The sequence below is a fragment of the Penicillium coprophilum genome (genome assembly GCF_028826855.1).
Source record: "Penicillium coprophilum strain IBT 35676 chromosome Unknown utg000004l_segment0_segment0, whole genome shotgun sequence".
NCBI classification, from domain to species: Eukaryota; Fungi; Ascomycota; class Eurotiomycetes; order Eurotiales; family Aspergillaceae; genus Penicillium; species Penicillium coprophilum.
In genome coordinates this window covers 4,528,125-4,554,916 of record NW_026622723.1, presented here as the reverse complement: position 1 = coordinate 4,554,916, position 26,792 = coordinate 4,528,125, and the positions used below count along the sequence as shown (strand labels likewise).

Here is a 26,792-nt window from a genome sequence, read left to right as displayed (position 1 = left end):
AGAGCTCACGTTCTCGCTCTTTTATGTTTGAGCATAGATTATAGACATCATGACTACTCATCAAACACCTTTGGAATAGTCAAACTTGGAAAGGTTTTGCTTCTCTGCCGCCGAATTTTGCATTTTTGATACATCAGACCTTCGGTATAGAAATATCCAGACCCATTTTAATGCCCCGAATCCCGATCTTCCTCGCCAATATCAGCATCTTTGAACCTTTGACAAAGTGACCTCTCATACTCTTCCTTATCTCGGAGCTTGGCCGCTAACACTTTTGCAACATCGGGGGCCCAGAAGTCCGAAACAACCCGTGCAAAATCATCTTTGGACTGACTGGAAGGTCCAAAAATGGGATATATGTGTTGAGAGAACAGGTTGAATAGACCCTTTGGGCTGTCTAAAGCATGGAAATACCAAAAGTTTCCAAGTTTCCAACCATTTCTCATAAGATTTGTCCTATAAGAATGGTCATCGTTGATAGGAGAGAATTGTTTTTCTTCCTCCTCAAAAACACCAACAAACTCTTCGTAGGCCTCGCGAAAGGTTTCAAGGTGCTCCTCTGTTAGTTCATCCACTGAACAACCGGTTAACCAGTATGGAGGACGTAACGTCTCCGCCGGGAGTGAGCATGCCCATTCGAGATCAATGACAAACTTGATATTCCAATCGCTGTCAACGAATATGTTGCTAGGATGGAGATCGGTAAGTCTGTAAAGTAAAGGCCCTTCTCGAAGCTCTTTGTTGGAAAAATGAGGTAGGAGTGCTTTCATTATCGTCAATCTTGCTATCTGGGCTCGGCCATCGTCTGCATCGTTTATAGAGTTGGGCTGATACCGTATGCGACTATCATGACAAGACAAAAGATCGAGGTGGTATGTGTCCGCTGTTGAGTAGGTCAAGCTTCGACTGATGTTCGTCGGAATTCCACCATTTTCTAATTGATGAAGCCGAAGTGTGAGAGGTCGATTGGAGAGTCGCAAAACTCCATTCGAGTCTAGGGTCCAAGATCCTATACGGGGGAGTGGTCTCTGACTTAGTGAAAGCATCATACGTGAAAGCCCCCGAAAGAGGGTTTTTCTTTTGACTTGGTCTTGACGGTCTTCATCCCATGTCTCTGAAAGCATTTGAACTTCTGAGTTGCCAATGTAGTCCATCACCAAGTACCCGGTATCGAGTAAGGACACACGTTGATGAGATATGTAGGGGCAGGGCAAAGTGAGTCCAAACAGCCACATGATAGATCTTTTGAGATTCCAGAGAAGTCTAGTGCTAAGGGAGATACTCTCCGGTTTCGTAAACTATATAGAAAATATGTCAGAAATCATGTTCATAGCCAACCAATTGAGATTCCGTACACTTTGACCCCCGACGAGTCCGAACCCCCACAGTTGCGGGATGGATATCTCCGGACAATGCGTATGTATCCAAATAAATGTTGCGGCTTCACAGCGAAGTTTTTCGTCCACATTGCCTGGGTTCTTGAATTCCCCTATTTTGTACGGCAAGGGAAACCGAATAAGTGCTCTTTTCCCTAATTCTTGACTTTGTTCGCTGATATACAGAGGGATGCAGACATTGAAGCTGCCGTGGACCCATTCGTTTACATCGCCGGTCCGGCAAGTATCTGAAGGACCTAGACCAAGATGATATGATGCAATACGCTCAATCTCATCTCGATTGCTATACAGCAGCACGAAGAAGTCAATACGCTGTTCAGGGTAATCCAAATCAAGGAGAACATTCTCCTCTTGCTCCAGCGCTGACTCCAAGGTGGTGTTACCCCTGAGCAGCAGCAGGGTGGCCCCCCGATGTGTCATTGCGGGGGTTTTTATGATTGGACAGAGCACACAATGCAAGCCAGGACACTTGACTGCGTCTTGACAGACATGAAAAAGGGGTCGATTGGTTGAGGTAAATCAATGCGCATTTGGGTGCGAGACTCCCCCTTTCAAAAAGGCGGCACGATATACTCTTTACCGCCTTAAGAGTAAACCTGGGTTATTTTGACAGCGATTCCCCTTGGTTAATGGTATGGAGTCTTCAATGTTCATGAATAACATACGGAAAAGCATGATTGACTTCGTTCATTACTAAAATCAACTTTGGCTTGTCATAACTAGGGTCCCGCTCAGAGTGCGCCGATGTGTTGAGTGTCAATATCGGCCATCTTATGATCTTCGTTCTTTGAAGTGTTCTCTGGCTGAATGCCATCATGACTCTATTTCACGAATGTTGGCTGAGGTCATGCAAAATAGAAAAGAAATGAAGATTCGGCCTATCACAAGCCTGATATCACAGTAGTCGGGACATCAGCGAATGTGATCTAAAAAGGGCTCTGGCTTGTCTCACATAGCTGTGGAAGTATTCATATTAAGTTGAGTCCCTATCTGTTTCGGCATTCATCATCGTCCAACCCTTGCCTTTTAGATGCGAGCTTCCGCGATTGCTAGGGCTCATATCTCCCATCGCATAGTTCCCACTACTATGACGATGTGCGTCACCAGCTGTGATGGTCACCTTGTTCTCTCCACATATCAGCCCTGCCTCACCAGCATCAACTTGTGAAAGAGCTGCAGTTCCAGACTGTGTCAGATTTGATTTTGAGAGTGAGCGAGCGGTTGAAACCACGCCTCTGGTGAAAATTTTGACAATAGGGGCGAGGGTAGGTAAACAGGCGGAAATGACACCTGCAGCGCTTTCAACGACACACCAAGTTTGCGCATCGGCGATGGTCCAAGCCACATCGGTGATATCGAATATAAATATCAGACTGAAGCGATAGATACTCGCAATCACGACGCTAAATCTTGTAAGCACACGTCCAAATATCCAATTCTCCGTCAAACTCTGCTGGAAAAGCCCTGGAAAGCATAGACGGCACTTACAAGCTTCCCGTCAAAAACACGCATATAATTGATACACGCTGCCACAGACTTGCCTGTAACCCCCAAATGAGTTTTGCTGGCATAGCCAAAATACACATGTCGATCACAAAGTTCGGTACCCCGTTCCCGATCAATGCCCCCTTGAGAACGATGCAGTGACCAGGAAGCATGGGATTGAACCCTTTGGCGATGGGCCAGCACTGAAATAAGGCGAGAAAATCCATGGCAATCACCCAAGCGAGAGTAGTTCCACCAAGGATCAGACCTCCGATTTTGATAAAACGGACAGGGAAGATGCGATAGTACATGAGCAGCACAGCAAATTTTATAATACCGGCTGTTGTGATATACAGCGGCTCAAAAGCGTAGATCAACTGTTAAGAAGTATAATTAGATAACGCCATTGATTACGCTCTGGAGTTGACCAGACGTGGGTCTATTCCTCGTACCTTGAAAACCATGGATTGGCCCCCGGAAGGGATGGTATGAGTATGTGTGCCCATGCCATATTCAATACCTGTCGATATGGTTGGTTCAAATTACTCTTGCAACACGCTGGCAAATGCTCAATGAAGACCTACAGGCAAGGTTGATTCCTGCAATAACTAATGTAAAGATCTAGGATGGCATTAGATCGGATTATCACGGACGGCTGGATGCGAAGAGATCAAGAGCTGCGTACCAATCCCAGAATCAAAGTCCAGTCATCCGCTCCTAGTTGAACATGTTTCATACCCCGAGCAACTAGTCTTAGCGCCAAGAAGAAAATGGCCAACACGGCAAAAATAATAGTCGTGATACGCTGCTTGGGCTGAGTACTCTCATGCGCATCGCTAGACGCCATTGTTATCGCATGACCTTGCAGGAAATACCTAACAATTGAGCAATGATCTTGAAGAAGCAGGGGTAGCAGATCTTGATTTATTTAGAATTGTAGTCCCCCTACGAAGGATTTGCCATGTGAATCCTTTAGCCCTACCTTCCAAGGTGCCAAAGTGGGACTTATCCAAGATGCCAAGGCCATTTTACATTGCCAATTACCTGAATAGGTCTAGTATAGCACTATAGGAGTCGATTCAATAAAAATTTCCACGGAACAATTTGTCTAGTCCCATGGGCAATGTCAATGCTTAATGCTCATTGATCGATTTTCTTCATCAAACAACGCTACCGCGAACCGAGGACTCACACCACGCCACTTCGTCTAGTTACACTTCGTACAGGGAGCATTGAGATAGGTTAGGCCTGAAACGAGGATAAATTTTATGCTTGTGTTCCAGAAAACAATGTGTGAACCTACGAGTACGCTAATATGCCGGCCATTCCACCTTTGGGGTTTTCGTAAATAGTCTTTGTTTCTGTAATCATTCTCATAAAATATATCTGCCTCATAATCCCAGTCTCTTCCAATGACGAGCCCAACATTCGTATTTTCCCTGGGTGCCTGGGTTGTTCCAGCCGTCTTTGATGCCACACGCTCCCGTCTGGAAACCCTCGGGTTTCCCTCCGAGTGCCCCGCGCATCCTTCAATTGGCGCGGAGCCGCCTTCTAAGACTCTAGCTGATGATACTGCCTCCCTGCGCAGTGTTCTGACAAAGCTCGCAGACGAGGGGCGTGACTTGGTCGTGGTTGGACACTCCTATGGCGGCGTGGTTGCCTCTTCGTCTGTTGAAGGACTGAATAAAGCTACTCGTGCAGCCGAGGGCAAGACTGGTGGTGTTGTGAAGGTTGTATACCTTGCTGCATTTGCCCTAGACAAGGGCCAAAGCTTGTTGGGTATGCTTGGAGGAAATTATCTACCCTGGATGAAGGTCGAGGTAAGCCTATCCCAGAACTACCTGCTTTGTGCGCCACAAGAGGACAAAGCTGACTAGTACATAGGGTGATTACGTCCAGGCAGATGGTGCCGGAGAGATTGGCTGGCAGGATATCTCTCTCGAAGAGCAGGAGAAGTGGAATTCGTTAGCACTACATACCTCGCGTGCGGTGTTTTCCGGCGAGTCGACTTATGAGCCCTGGAGCGACATCTCCTGTGCCTATATTGTATGTGAGCAGGATCGTGCCCTGCCACCCCCATTCCAAGAACTATTTGCTTCTAAGATGGGTGGGCCGGAAAACACTTATCGGTTGCCCAGCTCGCACTCGCCGTTCTTGAGTATGCCAGATCGTTTAGCCGAGGTCCTACAGCAGATTGTTAAGTCCTGAATGGCTTTTCAATTATGGATTGACTCACTTGATTTTGAAAATCCTTCTCAAATCGCCCCATGCATTATTTAATATATCATCGAGCCTCCATTGAGCGAATATCACAGCCGACAAACTTATTTTAATTGTTCGCCTCAAGCCCCCCCACATTGGATGTGAGACAAATTGCCCCCAATCGCCCCCAAATGTACGGAGTCCTCGGGAAGTCTGTATATAGCCCTTGAAAAGATTTGTTTGAAATACGGCACTCGGTTGAGACACATGGAGTAGCGCTTCGGCAGTTGAAACCAGACCAAAGTACGAATCCGTACTTAGGCTGAATACATAGGGTATGCTGTATGGCCGTTATGTACTCCAAGGTGGAGAAAGGAGTGGCATCCCACCAATCAACTCTATGATCGCTTCCAGGTTGCTCCCACACAGACGGTTAGTGTGTTGGTAGTCTCGTCCCGGTGATCTGGCCCTCGGCAGATGTTTCCGACTGCACGGAGAACCCTGTCCTCAACTGTAGAAGGATGATCATTTTCGAAAGAGCACATCCTTCACATTCCAAATTTCATCATATCCTACATAAAATACATGATAAAAATGAAATCAAAGAGAAATTGAAAGCTGACCGGAAAAAGAAAATGTTCCCCGAAGTGGGTGCTTGTATATATTAAGGAGATCTACTCCATGTAAATCGCACCATCTATCAGCCGGTACATCATCAATTGATATGAATCTACTCCACATGTACACAGATCCTAATTCACACATATCTTTGCTATGTTTATTCCTTTATGTTTACATCTTTTCTTTCAGCCTGCAGGGCCCACAGGGTATGGACTATCTATGGGCTGACTTGCTCTCACTTCCCTCATACTTCGCTCTCAATTTGCCTCACTTACATCTTACTTTCGCCTTGCAACGTTTGACCTTATTATTTATAATTGTATATCTTATTCCTCATCTAATCTTTCCCGTCCCCCTGTGGGAGGTCATATGATATTGTTTGCTGCCAGTCATTTATAAAATAACCTTCTCTCTCTTCAATACACGAAGGATTTCCGGATCCTACCATCAAGGTGCTCTATAAAGGCATCTCTCTCGACAATAGTCTTGTTTCTGTCGAAATCTCTGATTACCTCATTGAGGGGAAGTGGATGCGTATGGAAGGCGACGGCGACGACGATGACGAAGACTATGAAGACAACACAAACAATGGGGACGACGACAACAATAATCATAATATAACGCTCAAGATATTGTCCTAGCCAATCCCGTCTCTATCTCCAACGATTAGCCCAAAGATGTCTGTGGCCAAAATCACTGAGATATTGAGGAGATCATTCCAGCATCCACAAAGGCAATTCTCGAATGCTCGACGTTCACCTAAAAGCACACCATGGCTCTACCCATTATTGATCTCAAGAGGGACTTCAAGGCCAATGAAATTATTGCTGCGAAGGCCGCGAAAGACAAGGATCTGATGGATGTCGAGTAAATGTGTTGGCTGCTTACGATCTTGTCTTGCATCAATCCGTGGACCTGATTCGCCTTTCTTCCTACCCGTAAGCTCTTTTCCACTATCTCTTTTTCTGTTTCGACATCTCTCTTGCTTTCCGATACTATGTCTTATCCAGTTTGCTTTACTACAGTGAGTTCTTCCAATCGTTTCTCTACTGCCCCAATCCAATTCTCATTCTCCGCAAGCTCCAAGGCGTTCAAGCCGTATCCAAGCAAGAATGGCGCCAATAACCACCTCGGCCTCCTTGATCCTCATCGCAAAGTAATGGGGAAAACGCAGCGAGCCAGTCGCCGGCCGATACCTCTTATTCCCCGGCTTGACTGACAAGTGAGCCTCGAGCTTACACACAAGTGATTGGCACGTCGAAGACATTTGATATTGATTCTCATTCTCAAGGTCATTAAAATTCATCATCTGAAGTAGATTCCATCAGAGTTGCACATCTGCCAGGTAGCCCCGGCTCTCGAGCAAATTTACCATCGGGTGGATATATCACTAGAGGGGTCAATTATGACACGACTGCTATAGGTTATGTGAACACATTATCTTGGTTTCCGCATATATATGTAACTTTACTTGTTAAAACAAAGCTGGGGCCGTGTGAAACACTACCTTGTCATCTAGATGATTGTTTCTGAAATGGTTCTTCCAACTATAGCATGTAGATGCTGTCAATTGAGGTTAATCAGTACACGTTCCTTTTTTTTATTTTTTTGCTATGCCATTCATTTTTTTTTACAATTTTCCACTTGATCCACAGCTCCATCACTCCACCGTATTCGAAACATGTAGGGAAGATCACAGGCCCTCCCCAAGAACAGATAACTCAAGCCAAATTTGGCTCAATCAACATTGATGTGGTGGCGTAAGTCATCAAGACCACAAGACAAAACAAATTTGTAAATTAGGTCCAATCCTCTTTGATGTCTGCGAGATCAGTGTGATCAACATCTTCCATCTCCAAGTCCTCATCCCGAACAGAGTCCAGCCATTCTTGAGCCTTGGAAAACTTCTCTCGCTCTTTTTGTAGCTGAGCACGGCGATGCTGGCGTTCAGGGTCCTCCGTCATGAGATCGAGACAGCGCGCACGACCTATATTACTTATTAGTACAAGCACTAGCGTCATTTTCGACGTACATGATGTATATACTCACCGTTATCGCCGAATATCTCCAAGTCATCACGAAGAGTATTCACGATGCCCGCACGGCAAGCTCGGAACAACTTCATATGAGTGGACTGGCACAAGACGTCCAAGAAGCGAGAAGACGCGATATCGTAGTAGGCCAGCGAGCTCTATGAAAGCATTCAGTAAATGGTAGGAAACATTCCTTGAAAGACTTACGGCCATCATCTCAATCTCTTGAGAGTACCTATCGGGACCAAGGTGCTCGAGTTGAATCTTTTTGATCTTGTCGGAAATCTTTTCGTCACATGTATCGTGGCCACGAATTTTAAGCCAGCACAAGGCGCGAGCGTTGTGACGCCGAGATTTCAACAAAGTCAAAGTTTGCTGCATCAACGCTTGGTGTTGACCCTGCGCCATCGTGAACGGAATCTCGTGCTCTGACTTGCAATAGTCCTTTGCGATTTGGAGATGAATGCGGCGAAGCTTGCCCATGAATTCTTTCAAGATTCTACTGAGCTCCTGATAGAGACCAGTTTGGTGGTACTGTGCAAATTCTTCCTCCAGAGCTTCAAGCAGCATACTATGCACAAGGTTATGCGTAGCCTTCAGGAAAATCTCCATGAGCTTTCCCCAATGTTCAACACTTCTTTTGTTCAAATTCTCGATCGCACGAGGGTCAAGCTGGTTTGGCACGCCGACTGTGTTAGACCGAATCTTGAGTTCGGTAAGCTGTTGGAGAGTGATTCGAGCTGACTTGGAACCTTCAAAATAGGAGGTGCTGTACACAGTCCTTCTCGGAGTTGCAGGTTCGGATGTAGAACTAGCACTCGCGGGTGACTTCCTCTTCTTGGGTGTTGATATGTTGACGCCTACAATCTTCATCTCACAATCTGAATCGACGACTTCAGCCAAGTCCTCATTGTCCTTCCGCGCAGCAACGTCCAAGATAGGACGTGTCTTTGCAAGTGCGGTCTGCAGATCCATGACAATCTTGTTCCACTGCTCTTGCAGCGGCTTGCGCTGGGAAGAACCATGCTCAATGCTAGGAGTTCCATCAAAAATTTCATGAATCTTCCGTTCAAGATCTGACGTTTTGCCCCAGAGAATACGTTGCACATCTTCAGTGGGAGGGTTGGGCAATGTCTGCAGCTCTGCGTCAATGGCTTTTGACTTTTCATCAATCTGGGCAATGATAGAGGGCAGGGATCCTAAGATCTGACGCATCAACAGGTCAGATAACGCCGTTTGGAGCTGGCGGGTACCGAAGCGGTCTTTGAATGCTGCGAGATCCCTTGTCCACAGTGAAGAATTGAAGAACGTTTCTTCCTCCTCCCTGGCTTGCAAGTGGCTCACAACGGGATTAGGATTGTTCCGAATGACATAGTAGCCATGGCCAAGCTTGAACTTGCTGCCATCCAGAATTTCGTGCCATTGGTCAAAGGCTTCACTAGATGGTCGCCGATCGGGCTTGGTCAACACTCCAAGCGTACGCTCCTTTGCACCTTTGATGTCTCGAACAAGACGAGCAGCACTTGAATTCGTAGCGTCGTCTGTCATGGGCAGCGTGAGGAGTACAATGCAATGCTCCTGAGAAACGTAGTCCTTCACGAGGTTCTCGACGAGATTCACTAGGTACTTCTCATTATCTTGCTCCGTCTGGCTAATCACTCCAGGAAGATCGTAGAACGATAGGTTCGGAAGACCTGGGCCGGAGATATCCAAACGAACGGCGTTCGGAGAAAACTTGACCTGAGGAATATGTGACATTTCGGCAATAGTTCCAGGCACAAAATCCTGTGGGTCTGTGCTTGGGTTCAATATCGCCAGCTGGGCGCACCAGATAGCCCTTTTCACTTCTTGTTTATTGTCTAAGGTGACGAAATGCTCGTCATCCTGGCCGCCAAGGGCAATCCATGGCCCCAAGGGCTCTGACTTTTTCGGCATCTTCACGCGCTTTGATGGGTCAAAGATGTAGCGGCGTGATAAATGAATCACGCATTTCCAATTTTCGTCGCTCTCGGAAAGATTTATCTCCAAAGGGCATCGCGTGCAGGTTCCTTCGGATCTAGGCACCTTGATTTCGGAGATACCTTCGATAAGGGAGCTTTTCCCGGTGCTCTGATCACCGACGACACATATCTTGGGAAGCATGATTTTGCTATCCTCGATACCCAAGTGGCTGAGGTCTTGAATCTTTTTTACCAGATTTTTCATGTCTCTGGTGAGATGTTCAAGAGAGGCAGCGGGAATTGGATTGGGGGATTGGTGTCAGGTAGGCCATGAGATACCGGCATTGCAACAGCCAAGCCAGCTAGAGAATGAGACAGCTCGTTAATAAGGCGGCGATTAACATCAAGAGAGACCAGACTCACAAATAATTGGGTTGGGTTCCGACTTCGGAACCCGGCCATACACACCTGCCATCGTGGTAGACTAGAGCTGAGAAGGAGTCTGTAAGTCATGGAAGCAGGAAGACAGGAAGCAAGAAGTGATGGTCATAATCACTGGCTGAAGGAGCAGGGCAAATGAGACATACTAAGAGACACAAAACGGCAGGAAGAAAATCACAGATAGGTATGATGCTTGAAACAAGTTGACCGAGAGGGTGGAGGTCACCACAGCTCATGAAACGACCAGGGTTCAAATAGATAGGCAAAAGCAAATGGCGCAGAAACAAATAGACTGGTATCAGCAGTTAGGAGAGAAAGGCGGGTTCGAAGATGAGGAGATGGGCGATGAAGAAATATGATGAGGAAAGATAGGCAGGTGGAAAAGGAAGAGCGAAAAGGCAAGGATGGCCTGTAAAGAATACACGCAGAGTGATTGCTAACGAGAAATAAGAAAGAAAAGAAAGTACGCCAGAGCTCACCAGCTACACGAGGGCACAAGAAGAGATGGAAAACAGTTCACACCGCGACGTGGCAAAAAAGTGCGATTAAAATCATCTTTCTTCCACATTCACATGCCATATCTTGCTAAATCTATATAAATCAAATTGAAGATATACAAATTTAAATGACCAGCACCTACAGTCACCAGCCAATACATGGGAGAACAGGGCAGGAATTGCAACAAGTGGAGAGCTAAGCCCCCCTCGGCAGTATATGGTGTTAGCATTAGGCAGTCAATAATAGCCTGGCGTCTCTTTATATGTCAAAAAGCCGAACTTAGTTGATTCCTTGTGTCCGAATTGATACTGCCAAGATTTAACCAAAGTCCTTTGGGTGTTTTGTCACAATTGAATATCGTGAATATCTAGTAGGTAGAAGTCTCTCTGATAGCAAGTAAGGTATCAATGCTTTGCACATATAAAAATAACTACCCACTACAGGGAGAGGACCATCGAGCAGACCGGTGGTGCTGTTGGCAACGCCGTGGTAGACAGGGCTGTAATGACTACCCAGAGTTGTGGCCAGGTAGTCCCTACTATATTTGAGTTAAATAGTCTATATAATATAAGAAGCGACCCGTCTGAGGTCACTTTTAAGCTCATATAGAGTGCCATTGGAAGAGAAATTGGAATTCTTGGAAGACGATATAGATATATCCGTGCCCTAAACCCTACCTCCCAATTGAGTATCCATGAACTATACATGACAACAGGGAAGAGTGAGTCAAGTCCGGACAGAAGAGCACAATTTTCACAAAAGGGAAATATTTTAATGCCCTATCTTTTCGCCATTCATAAAGTGAAGTTCCGAATGAGTCATGAGGGTTGAGGTCCCCGCGTACATGGAGAGTGATATGCAACCGTCCAATCAAATGACATGCCGATCCCGCCCAAAAATTCAAGTGTCTTATCCCACCATCCCACCATCCCACTTTTTGCTCTCTGTAACCACACATTATGGCGGATCCCAACCCTGTTCAAGAGGCTACCGCCTCCATTGCCAACCTTCTTCTCGACGATGTCACCGGCGAGAAAGTCTCCAAGACCGAATTGAAGAGACGCCAGAAGCAGCGTGAGAAGGACGCCAAGAAGAAGGAGAAGGAGGCTGCTGCTCCCCCCAAGCCTAAGGCCGAGAAGAAAACATCTGCCGAGGAGGACGAGGCCAACTTGACTCCCAACGTTAGTCTTTTTAGTTCCTACGCCAATTAATGGTTTCTGTGAAGCTAATTAATGTATCATTTAGCAATACTTTGAAATTCGGAGCAAGAAGATCCAGAAGTTGCGCGAGACCAACCAGCCGGAACCCTACCCCCACAAGTTCCATGTCGATACCGACCTCCGCGATTTCCTCAAGAACTATGAGGGCCTCCAGAAGGGCGAACAGAAGCCCGAGGTGACCGTTCGCGTTGCTGGCCGTATCTACACCAAGCGTACCTCCGGCAACAAGCTGAACTTCTACGACATCCGTTCGGAGGGTGTCAAGCTCCAGGTGATGTGTCAAGCTCAGTTCGCAACCGGAAAGCCCTTCGAAGAACAGCACGAGCTACTTCGCCGAGGTGATATCGTGGGTATCGTTGGTTTCCCCGGCCGAACCAACCCCAAGAACCGTGACGATGGTGAACTTTCTATCTTCGCTACGGAGGTTGTTCTCCTGACACCTTGCTTGCATGCCATTCCTTCCGAGCACTACGGATTCCAGGATAAAGAGCTGCGCTTCCGTCAGCGCTACCTGGATCTCATTATGAACGACCGTAGTCGTGAAATCTTCAGAACTCGTGCCAAGATCGTGTCTTATATCCGCAATTACTTTGACAGCCGTGATTTCATTGAGGTTGAGACTCCTATGATGAATGCTATTGCTGGGGGTGCTACAGCCAAGCCCTTCGTGACTCACCATAATGATCTCGACATGAAGCTCTTCATGCGTGTCGCCCCCGAGCTCTACCTCAAAATGCTGGTCGTAGGAGGACTGAACCGAGTAGTAAGTCGCTCCCTCGAGCTCGTATGCTTGCGCTAACAAAATTCCTAGTATGAAATGGGCAAGAACTTCAGAAATGAGGGCATTGATCTCACTCACAACCCCGAGTTTACCTCCTGCGAGTTTTACCAGGCTTATGCAGATGTGTTCGATCTGATGGAGACGACCGAAGATCTTGTTTCGGGTCTAGTCAAGCATGTTACTGGCGGCTATGAGACAGTATTCCACACTCAGTCTGGTGAAACCTACAACGTGAACTGGAAGGCTCCCTGGCGGCGAGTGGAGATGATGCCTGCTCTGGAGGAGGCTTGCGGCGAGAAGTTCCCTACCGGTGACCAGCTCCACACCGAGGAGACTAACCAGTTCCTCAAGCGCATTCTGAAGAAGATGAACGTGGAATGCTCGGCTCCTCAAACTAATGCTCGCATGCTCGACAAGCTTGTTGGCGAGTTCATCGAGAATACTTGCATCAACCCGACTTTCATCACCGGTCACCCCCAGATGATGTCACCACTGGCCAAGAAACACCGCGAAATTTCCGGTCTTTGTGAGCGATTTGAAGCCTTCGTTTGGTAAGTTCTCACTCAACTTGTAACTTCCTGTTATCTCCAAAGTTTTCCTGCTCAAGATTGGTCCAAATTTGCTCTGCCCAGGATTGGCCAATCAGCTTCCGGGGAACTATTAGCTAACTGAATGTAATTATAGTACCAAGGAGATCACAAACGCCTACACGGAGTTGAACGATCCCTTCGACCAGCGTATGCGCTTCGAGGAGCAGGCCAACCAGAAGGCTCAGGGTGATGACGAGGCCCAGATGGTTGATGAGACTTTCTGCCAATCCCTCGAGTACGGTCTGCCTCCGACTGCTGGCTGGGGTATGGGTATCGACCGCCTGGTTATGTTCCTTACCGACAACTACAGCATCAAGGAGGTTTTGACCTTCCCCATGATGAAGGATGACAAGACCGCTGCCGAGCCCAAGACTGCTGCCGAAGTCGCCGGCGTCGAGCCCAGTCCCGAAGAAGGAATCCGTATGTTATTAATATCAGCAAATTTCCACGAGCCGGTATCACTGACGATGAATATACAGCCCACAAATGAATAAAGTGATATGATTGCTCAACATAATGTTGATGCTATTGATGTGTGATGCGTCATGGGGGTTTGCATGCAATTCTCTGTCTTATGATAAATGCAGCAGATAAAATAGTGTTTCTCAAGAATATCTCGGCTGAACAGCCAGTTTTCAAAGAATATATTTCCGTGTTTGTACTGAATCCAAAACCAGAGTCGGTATCTACATGTAGGCGAGTCAGTTACTTGCTCGTCAGTAGGCAGGCTATGGACGTCTAATCTATATTTAACCCTAAAGAGGTTGATCGGAGGCCGAGCAACCGCTCAATTGATCACATATACCTGTAACTTATCTCGAGAGCTCCGATCTGTTTGTTTGCCCTCAACCGGCGCTCCCCTCAAACTAATAGGGGTCATCCGATTCCATGAGACTGTATATAACAATGCCCAGTACAACTTGCATCTGAGAACCTTCATCAACCCCAAGCCTTTTATCTACACCTACGACATATGCCTTGCCATTTTCATTTCGTACATCCCCATTCTGTTTCTATTCTGTTTTCTGAAAGCAACACTTCTTTCAAATCCTATCAAATATCATCGAGCGCAGCTCTATTGGAACCATGTCCCGTCATACCATGCCTCTCCCTCGCATCCCAGAATTGAGGCTCCCGTCTTTTCGAGAGCTCGACGAGTCTATCGAAGCCAACAAACACAGCCAAATGAGCTCGCATCTTTCTAACAATACGTATGATGGAATAGACAACAGTTCCTCGTCTTCACCACAAAATATCAACACCACTCCCAATCCATATCCGCCTTATCCTGCTAATGGATGGCTTGTCCCGCCTGACCCCAGCCAGAATGTTTGTTACCATCCATCTCTCCCCTGAGGCATGAAGCTAAAATCTAGTTAGGCTTTTCGAGAGCCAGGATTTGCCTATCGAAATGTGCGTGCAGAATGATAGATATACAAGACCGAGTGTCATACAAAGCTAACATCCAAACAGCAGGACTTTGCCAGCGTGCTTCAACCCACTGTGAACATGGACAGAGGTGAGGAAGAGGGAACGCGGACCTCCATCTCAAGCCAAAAGTACAGCTTACAAGGCCGTCACACAGACATAAATCCGACTCATCAACTCTCCCTGCGCCTGAAGCAACCCCAACCATCACCAAGTCCCACGCAGTCGACTCTCAGCTCCGCGCAGACGACACTCCGCGGACCGCTCTCTCCAGGTACCCCAGAGAATGTCTCCCCCAGCCGAACTCGATCAATCTTGACAAACCGCCAGCCACCTAACGAGCAAGTCCATCGCCAAAGGGTCAAGCACGATGCAGGGGCCAACCACCGCGTCCAGAGACGACGAGTCGGCGTCGATTTCTCGGAGGTAGCAGCGCACACCGCAAAGTGCGATGTATGCAACAAGCGCAACAAAAACGGCATGGCTCGTTGCCAGAATTGCGGTTGGCAAATCTGCCGCAAGTGTCTGACCGATCGAAACGGGGACCGAGCCCACGCTTCTTTTGGAGCTACTCATGTCCCCGAGAGCGGCGGCGATATGCCGGTATCTTTGCCATCTGTGAATGGGAATCAAGAGCGTCGATCCCCCGCGTCAACAGCAGAACTGAGGGCTGCGCAAACCCTACTTGATCTTGGATCTTTCCGTAAAGGAACTGGGACTACTATTCGCGCTGGTAATGTGGCAAACAGGGCAGCTGGACAGAAAGTGGCTGCACGTGGCCGGGGCTTGCAGCTGCAGGTTGATGCTCTGTCTACTGATTCTGATATGACATTGTCGATTGTTGGAGATGAGGAGTGGCCTCAGGATGAGTCTGATGTCCCTATTGGTGAGGACGGTCTGCCCCTTGGGTACGTCATTACAAGGCGCAACCCTGCGCGTGCTGCGAGACCTTCGAAAATGGCGGAGTAAGAAAGTATCACCAAAGTCTAGAAAGTGGATGTAAGAAAATGGTGGAAGGCACGTATGAAAGCATGGAAGATGAAGCCAAGAATCATGAAAGGAGTGAAAGAAAAGGATTAATCAAAAAAATCGGTCTGCTTTGGGGAATATCAATTTGGAGTTTGGCAGATCAACCAATAAATTTTGTTTAATTTCAAAATGTGTTTTTACAATGCTAAATAGTTATACAATAAGACTCAATAATTGCTGGAGTCAACAGATGAATGGAGATGGTATCAATGACCAAGGCGATTGATTATCGGAATCAATGCTGGTCGAAATATTCATACACTCGCGAAGCAAAGCTTTTAGATTCTCTTCACAGCGGAGGCAGCAGTGCTAGAAAGCTGCTGGGACCGAGCTTTCACGGCCATCTGCAACAGCTTGGCTGTGCGGGATGGGTGCCAAACCCGGCTGCCCAAGATCATGACCCAAGTCAGAAGGAACAAGCTGCCAGCCTGGTGGGCAGAAGCGAGGGGAGTAGGAACGAGGTAGAGGAGAGTAGTAATACCAAGTCCGACTTGGCAACAAGCGAACGCAAACACGCCGTGGACGCCCTTTCTAGCAGGTGCCGGCAGGAAGCGCTTCATGGTGGGTGAGCGGCGCGTGTAGGCCATTAAAGCGCAAATGACGGTGAACGTGGTAACTGCGAGGACGCGGTGGTCAAGCTGAACAAGAGAAGGATTCTCGAGCATGTTACGCCACCAAAGATCGGAGCGGTCCTCGTGACGGGAGTAGCGGGCATCGAACAGCTCCTCCTTTGGAGGTGCGAGTCCCTTGCCCATCCATGGGAATTCGTTGTAAATCAGACCAGCATCAAGACCAGCGACAAGACCGCCGGAAATGACAGTTGTGAATACCAAGAGAGCGATACCGGCGACTGAGCGGCGGAAGAAGGCCAGCTTCGGGTCGCGCAACGCATTCAGCTGACTGATTCCAGCAGCGGGATCAGCCATCAACCGATGGGACCGCAAAATAGCAAGACCGTTCCACAGCATGGCGACGTAGCAAACGAAAGCAGCACCCAAGTGAGCAGTCAGACGGTACTGACTCACTCGCGGGTGACTGCCCGGAGCAAAGAGATCATCCTTCAAGCCGGACTTGACCATCCACCAGCCAAGGAATCCCTGGAAACCAATGAGACCAGCAATTCCAAAGAGACGCAATGCCATAGGCGTGGAGACCTTCTTCCGGGCGACGAAGTAGACAGCAGGCAGCACAAACGAGATTCCGACAAACCGGCCCCAGAGCCGGTGAATCCATTCCATATAGTAGATCGACTTGAACTCGGATAGAGTCATGTTGGGGTTAAGCAGTTGGAATTCGGGAGATGCACGGTACTTTGCAAACTCATCCTCCCAGTGTTCTGCGTTCATTGGGGGAAGGGAGCCGGTAACAGGTCGCCATTCGGTGATACTCAATCTGTGCCAAAAAAAATGTCCCGTTAGCATTGGAAGCTTACTTATTGTGAGAACCAAGCATTGCAATCCACTTACCCAGATTCTGTCAACCGTGTCAAACCACCGAAGACCACAATTCCAAAAACGCTGGCTGCGCTGCCTAGAAGCCAGTAGCCAACGGTCTTGTCGCTAATTTTAGGGAAGCTCGATTTGCCTTTCGCGGCGCCCTCTGCGACCGCCTCTGCAACGGCCGGTGCGGCATTTGAACGCTTGAGACTGGATGTAAAGAATTCGCGGTTTTGGTTGTTGAGAAGGGTCGATTTGGTGGGTTGACGGAACTGAAGGGCACCGAATTGGCGGATTGATTTGGCTGCGTAGCGCTGACTAGGGAGGGATTGAGATGTGAAAAAGTCCTGAGCCAAAAGAGGCGCAGCACTCCGCCAGAGCGACAGAGAGCTCCTCAGAGAAGCCATGGTTAAGGCAGATGAGTGAGGAAGAAAGTTGGTGAAGTTCGGGGATTGTACGATGTCGCGGAATGCTTTGGCCAATCAGCAGCGGAGCATTTGTCGGAGTGGAATAGCACTGTCAGCAGTACACAACTGCTGACTACGGAATGTAATATCAATAATTGAGAGAATACTAACATCTACATTGTTCGAATCAGATTTGTCCGTGACTATCTTTGTACGGGCCTAATATCGATGTTGGTGCCTCAGGCGGCTACGCCTCGAGCGTTGTGATCGCCGCAGCTCCAACCGTCAGCTTTGTATTGATCCGCATCACTTGACTTTCTTCCCAGCGCAGCGCCAACATGTCCTACGCTCTGGAATCCAAAAAGCGAAAGTTTCACCGTGTTCTTGAATCAATATCCAAGCCTCTTACTCCCGACAACGCACCCAAACCAGCCCCTGCGGCGCCAACGACGGTGCAAGACCGTATCTCCGCCAACTTATCGATCAAGAAAGTACGCTTGGCCAGTGCCGACCGCTCGGAGCTCACAGCAGTGCGCAATTCAATCAGCAAAATATCCCGACCAGGACACCGAATTGCCTCTGCGGATTCGAATAAGCGCCCAACCTTTGTTCCTTGGGATCGCGAACGTTTTCTCGAGCGGTTAGAGACCTTCCGTCGTGTCGACCGGTGGACCTCAAAGCCATCCCCAATCAATGAAGTACAATGGGCGAAACACGGTTGGATATGTACGGATGTTTTGCGCGTCACCTGTGTGAGTGATTGTGGCGGCGCAGTCGTTGTGAAGGTTCCCGATGAAATCGATGAGCTGGATGGTTTCGACATTGAGAAGGTGGAGGAGCGCAAGCAAGTCCGTGAGTAGTACATATACTGCTGGTCCAGCTGCGTTTGGTTATCTGCTAACCTACATAACTGCAGGTGCGAGGCTGGTGGATGAGTATGCGAAGATGCTAAGCAGTGCTCATGGCGAAAATTGTCCATGGCGAAACAAGAGCTGTGACGGTGAGTCTGAAATTAATGCTCACAGTATTTTACCCTGGAACTAACATTGAATCAGCAACTATTCAACATCTTCCTTTGACAAATTGTGAGTCTGCCTTATCGGGTCTTCACAAGCGATATACAAATATATCGGAAATGGGCGATAAATTACCATCCGACGATATCATCCAGACTCCGGAAGGGCTTGACCTAGATGTCCTTATCAAAGGACTTCCCGAAGAATGGTTTAAAGAGGCCGAGAAACCTGCTGTACACACCGATGGAGAGACTCGACCTGCAAACATCGACAACCCAAACCCAACAGACACGCCTAAACCTGTTAATCGCGCTGCACTGGCGCTCGCATTGCTCGGCTGGGACACGGCCTCTGATGGAGCTGCGGGGTTGGTCGGATGTGGTGCGTGTTTCCGTCGCCTCGGGCTATGGATGTACAAACCCAAAGATAACGGAGATGTGACCGTCTATACTTCCCTAAATGTGGCTGATGAGCACATGGAGTATTGTCCCTGGATTGACAAGGTTGCCCAAAGTGGCACGGGGCGTCCCAACGAGAAGTTGGCAGAACTCCGCGCTGGGTGGCAGATCGTCGCGGAGGCCGTAAAGGTCAAACACCGCCGCAGACTTCGCACCATGGCTTCTACTGATACGCTGCGGACGGACCCAGGCACATCAACCGAGACTGTAGGCGAGGAAGAAAATGCGGATGCGAAAAAGAAAGCAGATCGGGAGTGGTGGGCAAAGATTCGACGAGTGAGATCTGTTTTGACAGCCAAGTCGCCAAAACGCAAACCTGTCTTGCCTCAATAATCTTGCATTTCGATCTTCATTTCTGTTCAACTTTACATTAATTGGGAGCGTGGGTTTTATTCCGAGGGTCAAAGTGCGTCTTTCAGCGGCTTGTGTTTTCTAGTTAGCTTTGATTTATGGCCATTGTGAGACACGACACTTCGCAATGATAAGAATACATCGATTGTATATTCATCTCTATAGACTGTAAACTTATTAATTGAACGATTGTAGACAACCTGAGATGAATGGGAATTAGGGTTGGTTTCGATCGTTCTGATTGGCCGAGACCCGGAGCTCATTGGCCTTTCAAGGTTGTTCGAACCGCATTGCGCTGATATAACTCTGACTTCCACAACTCCGCCGACAATCTTTCTGTGAAATCATTATAAAATTCTCTATTTCTTCCAATATTGTTCTAATATCAGCACACACCGCTTTTTCCTCACCAGATTCCCGGGACCATTGTTCTGCCGAATTACTCACTCGAACAGTTTACATCGCCATGGATCATCCCAACGGAGATGGAGCCCGTGATAGAGCTCCAGGACGCTCAGTCCCCCGCTCGCCTGCCCGTACGAATGCGACACACCCTCCAACAGATACCGGCAGACACAGGAGCATAGAAGGAGATGGTGGAGCAGACGGATCGAGCAATTTATCAACCGCAGCAATCAAACGCAAGAGACTCCAAGAGAGACACCAAGCCCTCCGAAAACGGGGTCGAACCCCACCGTCAGTATTCTCGCGCCGTAATCGTTCCCGCAGCCCAGGCGGCCCCCAACCACGCGAAGACCGACGCTCTCGATCGCCACTACAACCACGCCGCTCTCCCTCCCCCGAAGCACCGCGTCAACGCAAGAGACCGGGCGGTGGAGCGAGACAGGGACTCCTAGACCGTGAGACACTACGACGCAAGCAGGAGGAGCGTGAACGCGCAGAGCATGATGAGGCTATGCGCAACTCCCAACAGCGTGGCGTCACGGACGTGGTCCGACAACACTACAACGCGGTTCCTGAGAGAGGTCGTGAGTGGCGCAAGACAGAGAGCAAGATCAAGGGTCTACGAAGTTTCAACAACTGGGTGAAGAGTACCCTGATCCAGAAGTTCTCTCCTGATGAGAACTTTGTTGCGCGGTTCGAGGATAGCAAGGACTGGGCGGATGACAGCCAAGGGCCACCGCCTTCTGCTGATCAAAAGCTTCTTGTACTGGATCTGGGCTGTGGTAAGGGTGGCGATCTAGGCAAATGGCAGCTGGCGCCTCAGCCGGTTGACCTCTATGTCGGTCTGGACCCTGCCAATATCTCGGTTGAGCAAGCACGGGGCCGATATGATCAAATGCGCACGGGCCGTGGTCAACGAGGCCGTCGACCACCCCAGCCGATTTTCCATGCCGAGTTCTACCCGAAAGACTGCTTTGGCGAGTGGCTGGGCAATATCGACATCATCCAGCGGGTTGGTATCGATGCCAATGCTGGCCCTGGTGGATCTATCATGGCCTCTCGCTATGGTGGTGGTGGCTTTGACGTCGTCACATGTATGTTTGCCATTCACTATGCCTTTGAGACTGAGGAGAAAACACGCCAAATGCTCAGCAATGTCGCGGGTTGCTTGAAGAAAGGAGGTCGTTTCATTGGCGTTTGCCCAAACTCCGATGTCATTACCAGCCGTGTATCCGCTTTTCATAAGCAGCGGAAGGAGCGCGAGGCTGCCAAACCTGCGGAGCCGGAAGGCCCTGAGGATGGTGAAGTCGAGGAGGATGAGCGCGCCCAGTGGGGCAATGATATCTACCGCGTTCAGTTCCCTGGCCCAACCCCCGAGGATGGGGTTTTCCGTCCGCCTTTCGGGTGGAAGTATAGTTACTTCATGAAGGAGGCAGTGGAAGAGGTTCCCGAATACGTTGTTCCATGGGAAGCTTTCCGAGCGTAAGTGTCGGAGATTACCACCTACGACCATCTATGACTAACTTTCACGCAGCCTGACCGAAGATTACAACCTGGAGCTACAATACCGCAAGCCATTTTTGGATATCTGGGAGGACGAGAAGAATCATCCCGAGCTCGGCCCGCTCAGTGAGCGAATGGGCGTAAGAGATCGTGTGACTGGTACATTGAATATGACAGAGGAAGAGAAGGAAGCCGCCAGTAAGTGTTCCCAATGTGCTTTGATTTTCTCGGTCGCTAATAGATGACGTCGCTAGGCTTCTACCATGCATACTGCTTCTACAAGGTATAACCTATTAGGAATACTTCGAATTTCGCATTCACCTTATTTGTACAATCTTCGTCGCTCAGCATTTGCATAATAACCATCTTTTTGTGTCCTGGAATAACTAGAGTTGCAACAAAACCCATGTGAAATAAATCACCGTTGATCATTACAATCTCCAACTCCCATTTGCAGACATATTCAATTCGCTCAGTATAAACCCCGGTTGCCCTTAATCTACTAGTCCACTAGTCCCAACACCCTCTCATCTATAAATCCATCAGGATCCGTAACCATCTAAAACATCTTAAACCCAATCAACCCCTGAACCTTCACAAGCGTCCTCTTAGCCGTAAGATGTAACCCAGCGAACTCCCCGATGCCCATCGAAATCGACACAAGCCCGGTTAAATCCTCTATAGCCTGACCAACCGTCGGCTTAGTGGGGACTGCGCCCAAGGCTAGCTCTATATTGAACGACCTGGCGACATGCCCAGACTGAGGCCCAGGCCCAGGGTCTAATGATGCATCAGATGTCCTATGTGCTGTCAATTTCCGGGCTCTTAGGGTTGATTGTGGGGTGTGATCGGGTTATGGGCGGGTGATCAGCCACTGGGTCCCTTGGTGGGGACATATACATATGTACAAGCGTGCACGGTCAGACAGTAGAGCAGTGCATCGGGCTGTCATGCTATAGTATTCTGTCAATGCAGATCGGTGCTCAGATCAGTTGTGTATACGGACGCCAAGCCACCCCGTATCTTTGGTATGGCAGTTGGATTGGTGCGTGAAGGTCGCTAGAACTGGCCTCCGATTGGGGCGGGTTTCAGCGCAAATACGACCTCGGGAGATTATGCAGGTTTGTAACAAAAGGAATCCTTCTTATTGGTAGGTCAGTTCCCATAATCAAGGCATCCTGTGATGACTCCATCATTCTGGATAGGCTCCCAGCTGAATATATAACTGGCATGACAGGGGTTTATCCACCACCGATCACATCGCACAATTCTCACGAATGAATTGATATAGAGGAGACCTCGGTGTTTTGTTCTGACTGCATCGCTATACCGGGATTTGTCATTCGAGTATCACGAAATAGCACCGGTATATACTTCGATATTTCTTGACGAACAATGTATGTCTATTGTCACGTGAATAAGTTTGTCACACGAACGAGATAGTTCAAATAAACGCGCTGGCTTGACTTGCCCCAAGGAGGGATTCAAGAGCGTTTGAACCCTCTGTAGTTGAAAGAAATGCTATCTGTGAAGGTCGTATAGGACAGTGTTGTGGAAGGTATAAGAACAGCGGCAGCTTATAGCCTGATCATTTTCCAGGATCTTCTCCAGCTAGCGAGGACAAGTCAGCTGAGCTACAAAATTCCAGTGTTGTTGGTACATCTTAGCATTTTGTGCTTAGAGGTAAAGCTTCCAACAAGAGATGTGTAGGGCTCTTGACTAGTATTTTCAGCGGGCTTTTCAGTGGGCTTCTCGGTTATTCTTCTTCGGTCTATAGGGTGTCTTCCTCTTCTCGCCAATTCTATAAGCAGATAGCAAGAAAATGGAGGGAAAAAGGCATTTGGGAAAAGAGGACTTTTCTGTATAACCTGGGGTGCTAGGTAAGGCCCACCCCGTAGTGATAAGGCTTATCGCTAATATCTATAACCCCAAACAGGACTAGCGCTATCGCGTCTCGCGTCGGGATTTCGAGATGCGCTTTGTTACATAGCCTTTCTTTGTCGATGCCCTGGAAGCCGGTATTCGAATCAAAGCAAATCCCACAGTAACCTGGAACTCTCCAACTCGCCATCTACAGGAATTTCTCCCAACAACGATGTCGGCAACACCAAGCCGACGGCAGTCATCTCAGGCCCATCCACAATCAGCACAATCACGCAGACGAACCTCAACTCACACCTCGGTCTCGGAAGCAAGACCTTTGCCGGAATATCAGACTCCCGAGGCTCCCCTCACAGCAGAAAGTCAGCGCCAAATCGCTACCCTCCTCGCATCACACCATCTCCGCAATCTCCGCGCCCATCTCCAACATGCCGCCGAGAAACTCACACACTCCGGCGGTGAAGTAAACGAACGGCTCAGCGATGCCCGGGTCCGATACGAAAAATCAAAAGAGACGCGTCGAAGTCAAGGCGACGAGAATGTCGACGACGACGAGAGCAATGAAGAATACCAGCGGCTTGCTGAGTTAGAGACTCGAGCCGATGCTATTACTGCGCGGATGGAGGAGAAGACACGACAGGTTGTCGATTCAGAAATAAAGCTCCAGGGACTGACAGATGCGATGGGCCAGATTGAAAGGGAGGAGGGTGAGAATGTTGCTACTGCTCTGGGGGTCAGACAGACCCGTCAACAGCGGGCAAGACGAAGAGCCAATGAGGATGATGATGCCGACGGGGCTGAAGATCCCACCGACGGTGACTACGAAGATGCGCAGGAGAGAGAGTTGCGGGAGCGCAATGCACAGAACCCGCCCAGTCGCAAGCTGGTCGATAAATTGACGGAAGGCGTTCAGAAATGGAATGAGCTTTCTTTGACAGAGAGGTATGGAATAGGCCCCTAAATGTGGCTGTTATACTCGAAAGTGCCGTGACTGACAACTACGATCTAGATATGCCAGCAATAACTCCTACATCGGGTTCTATCGGATGGTACACGACTCCAAGTTCCCTGGTGACGATGTCCCACCGTTGCCCCACTCATCTACATGGTTTGGGCACATGGAAGATACGAATACGCGATCTGGAGTCCCGGCACGTACGCGCAACCAGAACCGTCGCCTGTCGCCCGCCGACTCCGACGACGACATTGCCATTGAGCGCGAGCGCATCTCGCTCAAATGCCCATTGACTCTCACGCCTTACCAGGATCCCGTGACGAGCACCAAGTGTCCCCACAGCTTCGAGCGGGAGGCTATTATGGATATGATCAAACGCAGCTCGACGACCATTCCGCCTCCTGCATCTCGTCGGGGCCAGCGCCGCGTCCATGTGGTTAAATGTCCTGTTTGTTCTATTCCGTTGAGCGCGGAGGATTTGCGGCCAGATCCTGTTCTACTACGTCGTGTTCGCCGAGCACAAGAGCTTCAACGGCGCGAGGAAGAGGATGATCACCTTGAAGGGGACGGTCGAAAGAAGAAGGATCGAAGTACCGGCATTACCTTGGGTAGTGACGTGGAAAGCGACGACGATGCTATGGATGTTGATGCCCCTGCCTCGCAGCATATCAAAAAGGAGCCGCTTAGCCAGGCTGCTGCCGCTCGATCTGATGAATCTAGCGATGACGCTGAGAGTGCGGAGGGGGAGAGTGAAAAAGGGGAAGATGAAGAGGCGGAGATTGAAGGAGAAGAAAATGGAGAGGTGGATATGGATGCACAAGATGAAGAAACAGAGAATGGAGAAGTGGAATCCGACCAGGGTGAGATTGCACAAGCCCAGAATGGAGAGGAGCAGACTGAAGAGATGGAAACTGACGAATCTGAAAATGAAGAAGCTGAGACCAACCAGGGTGAGATTGAATCAGCGCAAAATGAAGAAGAGCAGAATGAAGAGATGGAAACTGACGAATCTGACAATGAAGATGTGGATAATGAGCCGGACAACGAAGAGGCGGAGACCGAAGATGGTGAGATTGAACCAGCGCAGAACGCTCTAGAGCAGAAGGAAGAGACGGTGACTGACTCTGAACATGAAGTTGGGAGTGAGGAGGTTCCAAGCAAGGACACGGAGAACGAGGAGCGCAATGCAGACGGTCGGAGTGAAGCGGTGAAGGGGGATGTTGAGGGCGGGGAAGGGCACGAAGCTGTGGCTTCTCAGAAAGCTGTGCCGGATGAGAATGAGCAGAGTGATACGGAGAGTGGCAGCGACAGTGACGGTGAAGGCAGTGAAGGCAGTGGAAGTGAAAGTGGAGACAGCGATATCGAGCCCAAAGTCGAGAGTGGATCCGAAGAGGAAAGCCATAGTGATTGATCTACATGATACCATTCCATTTCTAGCGTCGAATGAAGTGCCCTTCCATCTAGCCGAGATGTAACGTTTCAAAGTCGGGACTTTTGTCCTTTGAGATCCAAAGGTATATTGTACTACCTAAAAGGTGAGGTTATATGTCTGATAGATCGTGCGTCGAAGTTCAAGCCACACCTCTATATATTCAAGCCTGTCAAATTAGGAAATTTCAAAATAAATTCGATGCTACTCCGTATTTCGTGCTCATATGCAAGATGTTCATCGGCTACACCAGCTGCTACTATCAGTTTCAATCGATTTTCCATAGTTGTATGCAACCAGAGATTTAATCTAGAAGGCCCGGGATTATTGATAGTAGTTCAGACTCGGTGTTTCCGGCCGTACTCCTGCTGTAGATATGGGATGCGATATCCACATTTTAGACCCTGCTAAACTTCATCTCATTCTACCACGAGGGTCTGGACTTTCCCTCTATGATACTCAGTTTCCCATCTCAGCCTAACACCTACCGGTCGCCTTGATTTTTGGCCATGGCCTGAAGGCATTGTACTTCTTTTTAGATCATTTGTCTTTTTAATTCCAGGGAATTTGATCAATCGTCGCCCCCTGGCGAACCTCCTGCATTTTCCCCACTGTCTCGGGCTTCCCGCTGCCGCTAACCACAGCGTTCTACATCCAATCTATCCTCACATCTGTGGCGAACCTTGATTTTCGCTCGTCTGGTTCTACCTTGCTTGACTAACCCACATGTACTTGGATATCCTCTCACTGGGCATATTCTCCGCCTTATGTCTGCCCAGTGTCTCTGATACACATGATGCTCTCATGAGTTCCAAGGTTTTCTCGTGATGGTTAGGTAAGAATGGTTGGTGACTTGGGCATAACTTAAACCCGGTTGACACCGCCTTATACCGTGTATTGTAATTTATCACCGTTCTGTACTGGTTGAAGTTGTTCCCACCTTATCCATCTCTTGGTCCACGGAATTATAGACGTTGAAGAAGGCCCGACCGTAGAGGTCCCTCGGGTTCATCTGGATCATCATCACAAGGTGCTTGATCTTCTCTTTTCTCATAGGCATACATGATATGTTGCTTTACGGTTGCCATGGCATTCACACATCGACCTAGGGGTACAGATCTGTGTGGGAATATATATAGCGTTGGGTGTTAAGGTCTCTGTCATACTCAATCAGGCGCTAACCCTAAATCAGGCATTCGACCCCTGACTATGCAGCTTCGGGTAACGTTCATTTCAGCACCCTCTTGCTTCCCATATTTCGAGATTCCATTGAGCGAGGGAATGCA

General features: G+C 48.7%; 11 protein-coding genes across 11 annotated transcripts; 7 read left to right on the top strand and 4 right to left on the bottom strand.

Moving 5' to 3' along the window:
• Window positions 1-167: 167 nt before the first annotated feature.
• N7500_006157 (uncharacterized protein) lies at window positions 168-1,817 on the bottom strand (the record flags this gene model as incomplete). The annotated part of the gene is made up of 2 exons (XM_056677301.1): window positions 168-1,298; window positions 1,356-1,817. The coding sequence occupies 2 exons, from the start codon at window positions 1,815-1,817 to the stop codon at window positions 168-170; spliced, it is 1,593 nt and encodes a 530-aa protein (XP_056532301.1).
• A 553-nt stretch (window positions 1,818-2,370) lies between these two features.
• N7500_006156 (uncharacterized protein) lies at window positions 2,371-3,729 on the bottom strand (the record flags this gene model as incomplete). The annotated part of the gene is made up of 5 exons (XM_056677300.1): window positions 2,371-2,800; window positions 2,886-3,259; window positions 3,335-3,402; window positions 3,467-3,503; window positions 3,568-3,729. 5 exons carry the CDS (start codon window positions 3,727-3,729, stop codon window positions 2,371-2,373), a joined length of 1,071 nt encoding a protein of 356 aa, XP_056532300.1.
• Window positions 3,730-4,294: 565 nt separating this feature from the next.
• N7500_006155 (alpha/beta hydrolase) lies at window positions 4,295-5,090 on the top strand (the record flags this gene model as incomplete). Its single annotated transcript, XM_056677299.1, has 2 exons — window positions 4,295-4,702; window positions 4,767-5,090. The coding sequence occupies 2 exons, from the start codon at window positions 4,295-4,297 to the stop codon at window positions 5,088-5,090; spliced, it is 732 nt and encodes a 243-aa protein (XP_056532299.1).
• Window positions 5,091-6,477: 1,387 nt separating this feature from the next.
• N7500_006154 (uncharacterized protein) lies at window positions 6,478-6,830 on the top strand (the record flags this gene model as incomplete). Its single annotated transcript, XM_056677298.1, has 2 exons — window positions 6,478-6,572; window positions 6,716-6,830. 2 exons carry the CDS (start codon window positions 6,478-6,480, stop codon window positions 6,828-6,830), a joined length of 210 nt encoding a protein of 69 aa, XP_056532298.1.
• Window positions 6,831-7,504: 674 nt separating this feature from the next.
• Window positions 7,505-9,943, bottom strand: N7500_006153 (putative dynamin GTPase; the record flags this gene model as incomplete). The annotated part of the gene is made up of 3 exons (XM_056677297.1): window positions 7,505-7,692; window positions 7,755-7,896; window positions 7,946-9,943. The coding sequence occupies 3 exons, from the start codon at window positions 9,941-9,943 to the stop codon at window positions 7,505-7,507; spliced, it is 2,328 nt and encodes a 775-aa protein (XP_056532297.1).
• A 1,633-nt stretch (window positions 9,944-11,576) lies between these two features.
• N7500_006152 (lysine--tRNA ligase KRS1) lies at window positions 11,577-13,702 on the top strand (the record flags this gene model as incomplete). The annotated part of the gene is made up of 4 exons (XM_056677296.1): window positions 11,577-11,798; window positions 11,863-12,600; window positions 12,649-13,169; window positions 13,303-13,702. 4 exons carry the CDS (start codon window positions 11,577-11,579, stop codon window positions 13,700-13,702), a joined length of 1,881 nt encoding a protein of 626 aa, XP_056532296.1.
• Window positions 13,703-14,309: 607 nt separating this feature from the next.
• N7500_006151 (uncharacterized protein) lies at window positions 14,310-15,605 on the top strand (the record flags this gene model as incomplete). Its single annotated transcript, XM_056677295.1, has 3 exons — window positions 14,310-14,537; window positions 14,589-14,621; window positions 14,682-15,605. The coding sequence occupies 3 exons, from the start codon at window positions 14,310-14,312 to the stop codon at window positions 15,603-15,605; spliced, it is 1,185 nt and encodes a 394-aa protein (XP_056532295.1).
• A 338-nt stretch (window positions 15,606-15,943) lies between these two features.
• On the bottom strand, window positions 15,944-17,508 carry cox15 (cytochrome c oxidase assembly protein cox15; the record flags this gene model as incomplete). Its single annotated transcript, XM_056677294.1, has 2 exons — window positions 15,944-17,057; window positions 17,132-17,508. The coding sequence occupies 2 exons, from the start codon at window positions 17,506-17,508 to the stop codon at window positions 15,944-15,946; spliced, it is 1,491 nt and encodes a 496-aa protein (XP_056532294.1).
• Window positions 17,509-17,846: 338 nt separating this feature from the next.
• On the top strand, window positions 17,847-19,315 carry N7500_006149 (uncharacterized protein; the record flags this gene model as incomplete). The annotated part of the gene is made up of 3 exons (XM_056677293.1): window positions 17,847-18,360; window positions 18,425-18,508; window positions 18,564-19,315. The coding sequence occupies 3 exons, from the start codon at window positions 17,847-17,849 to the stop codon at window positions 19,313-19,315; spliced, it is 1,350 nt and encodes a 449-aa protein (XP_056532293.1).
• A 484-nt stretch (window positions 19,316-19,799) lies between these two features.
• abd1 (mRNA (guanine-N7)-methyltransferase) lies at window positions 19,800-21,530 on the top strand (the record flags this gene model as incomplete). Its single annotated transcript, XM_056677292.1, has 3 exons — window positions 19,800-21,220; window positions 21,273-21,439; window positions 21,496-21,530. 3 exons carry the CDS (start codon window positions 19,800-19,802, stop codon window positions 21,528-21,530), a joined length of 1,623 nt encoding a protein of 540 aa, XP_056532292.1.
• Window positions 21,531-23,336: 1,806 nt separating this feature from the next.
• Window positions 23,337-25,488, top strand: N7500_006147 (SUMO ligase MMS21; the record flags this gene model as incomplete). Its single annotated transcript, XM_056677291.1, has 2 exons — window positions 23,337-24,064; window positions 24,132-25,488. 2 exons carry the CDS (start codon window positions 23,337-23,339, stop codon window positions 25,486-25,488), a joined length of 2,085 nt encoding a protein of 694 aa, XP_056532291.1.
• Between the last annotated feature and the right edge of the window lie 1,304 nt (window positions 25,489-26,792).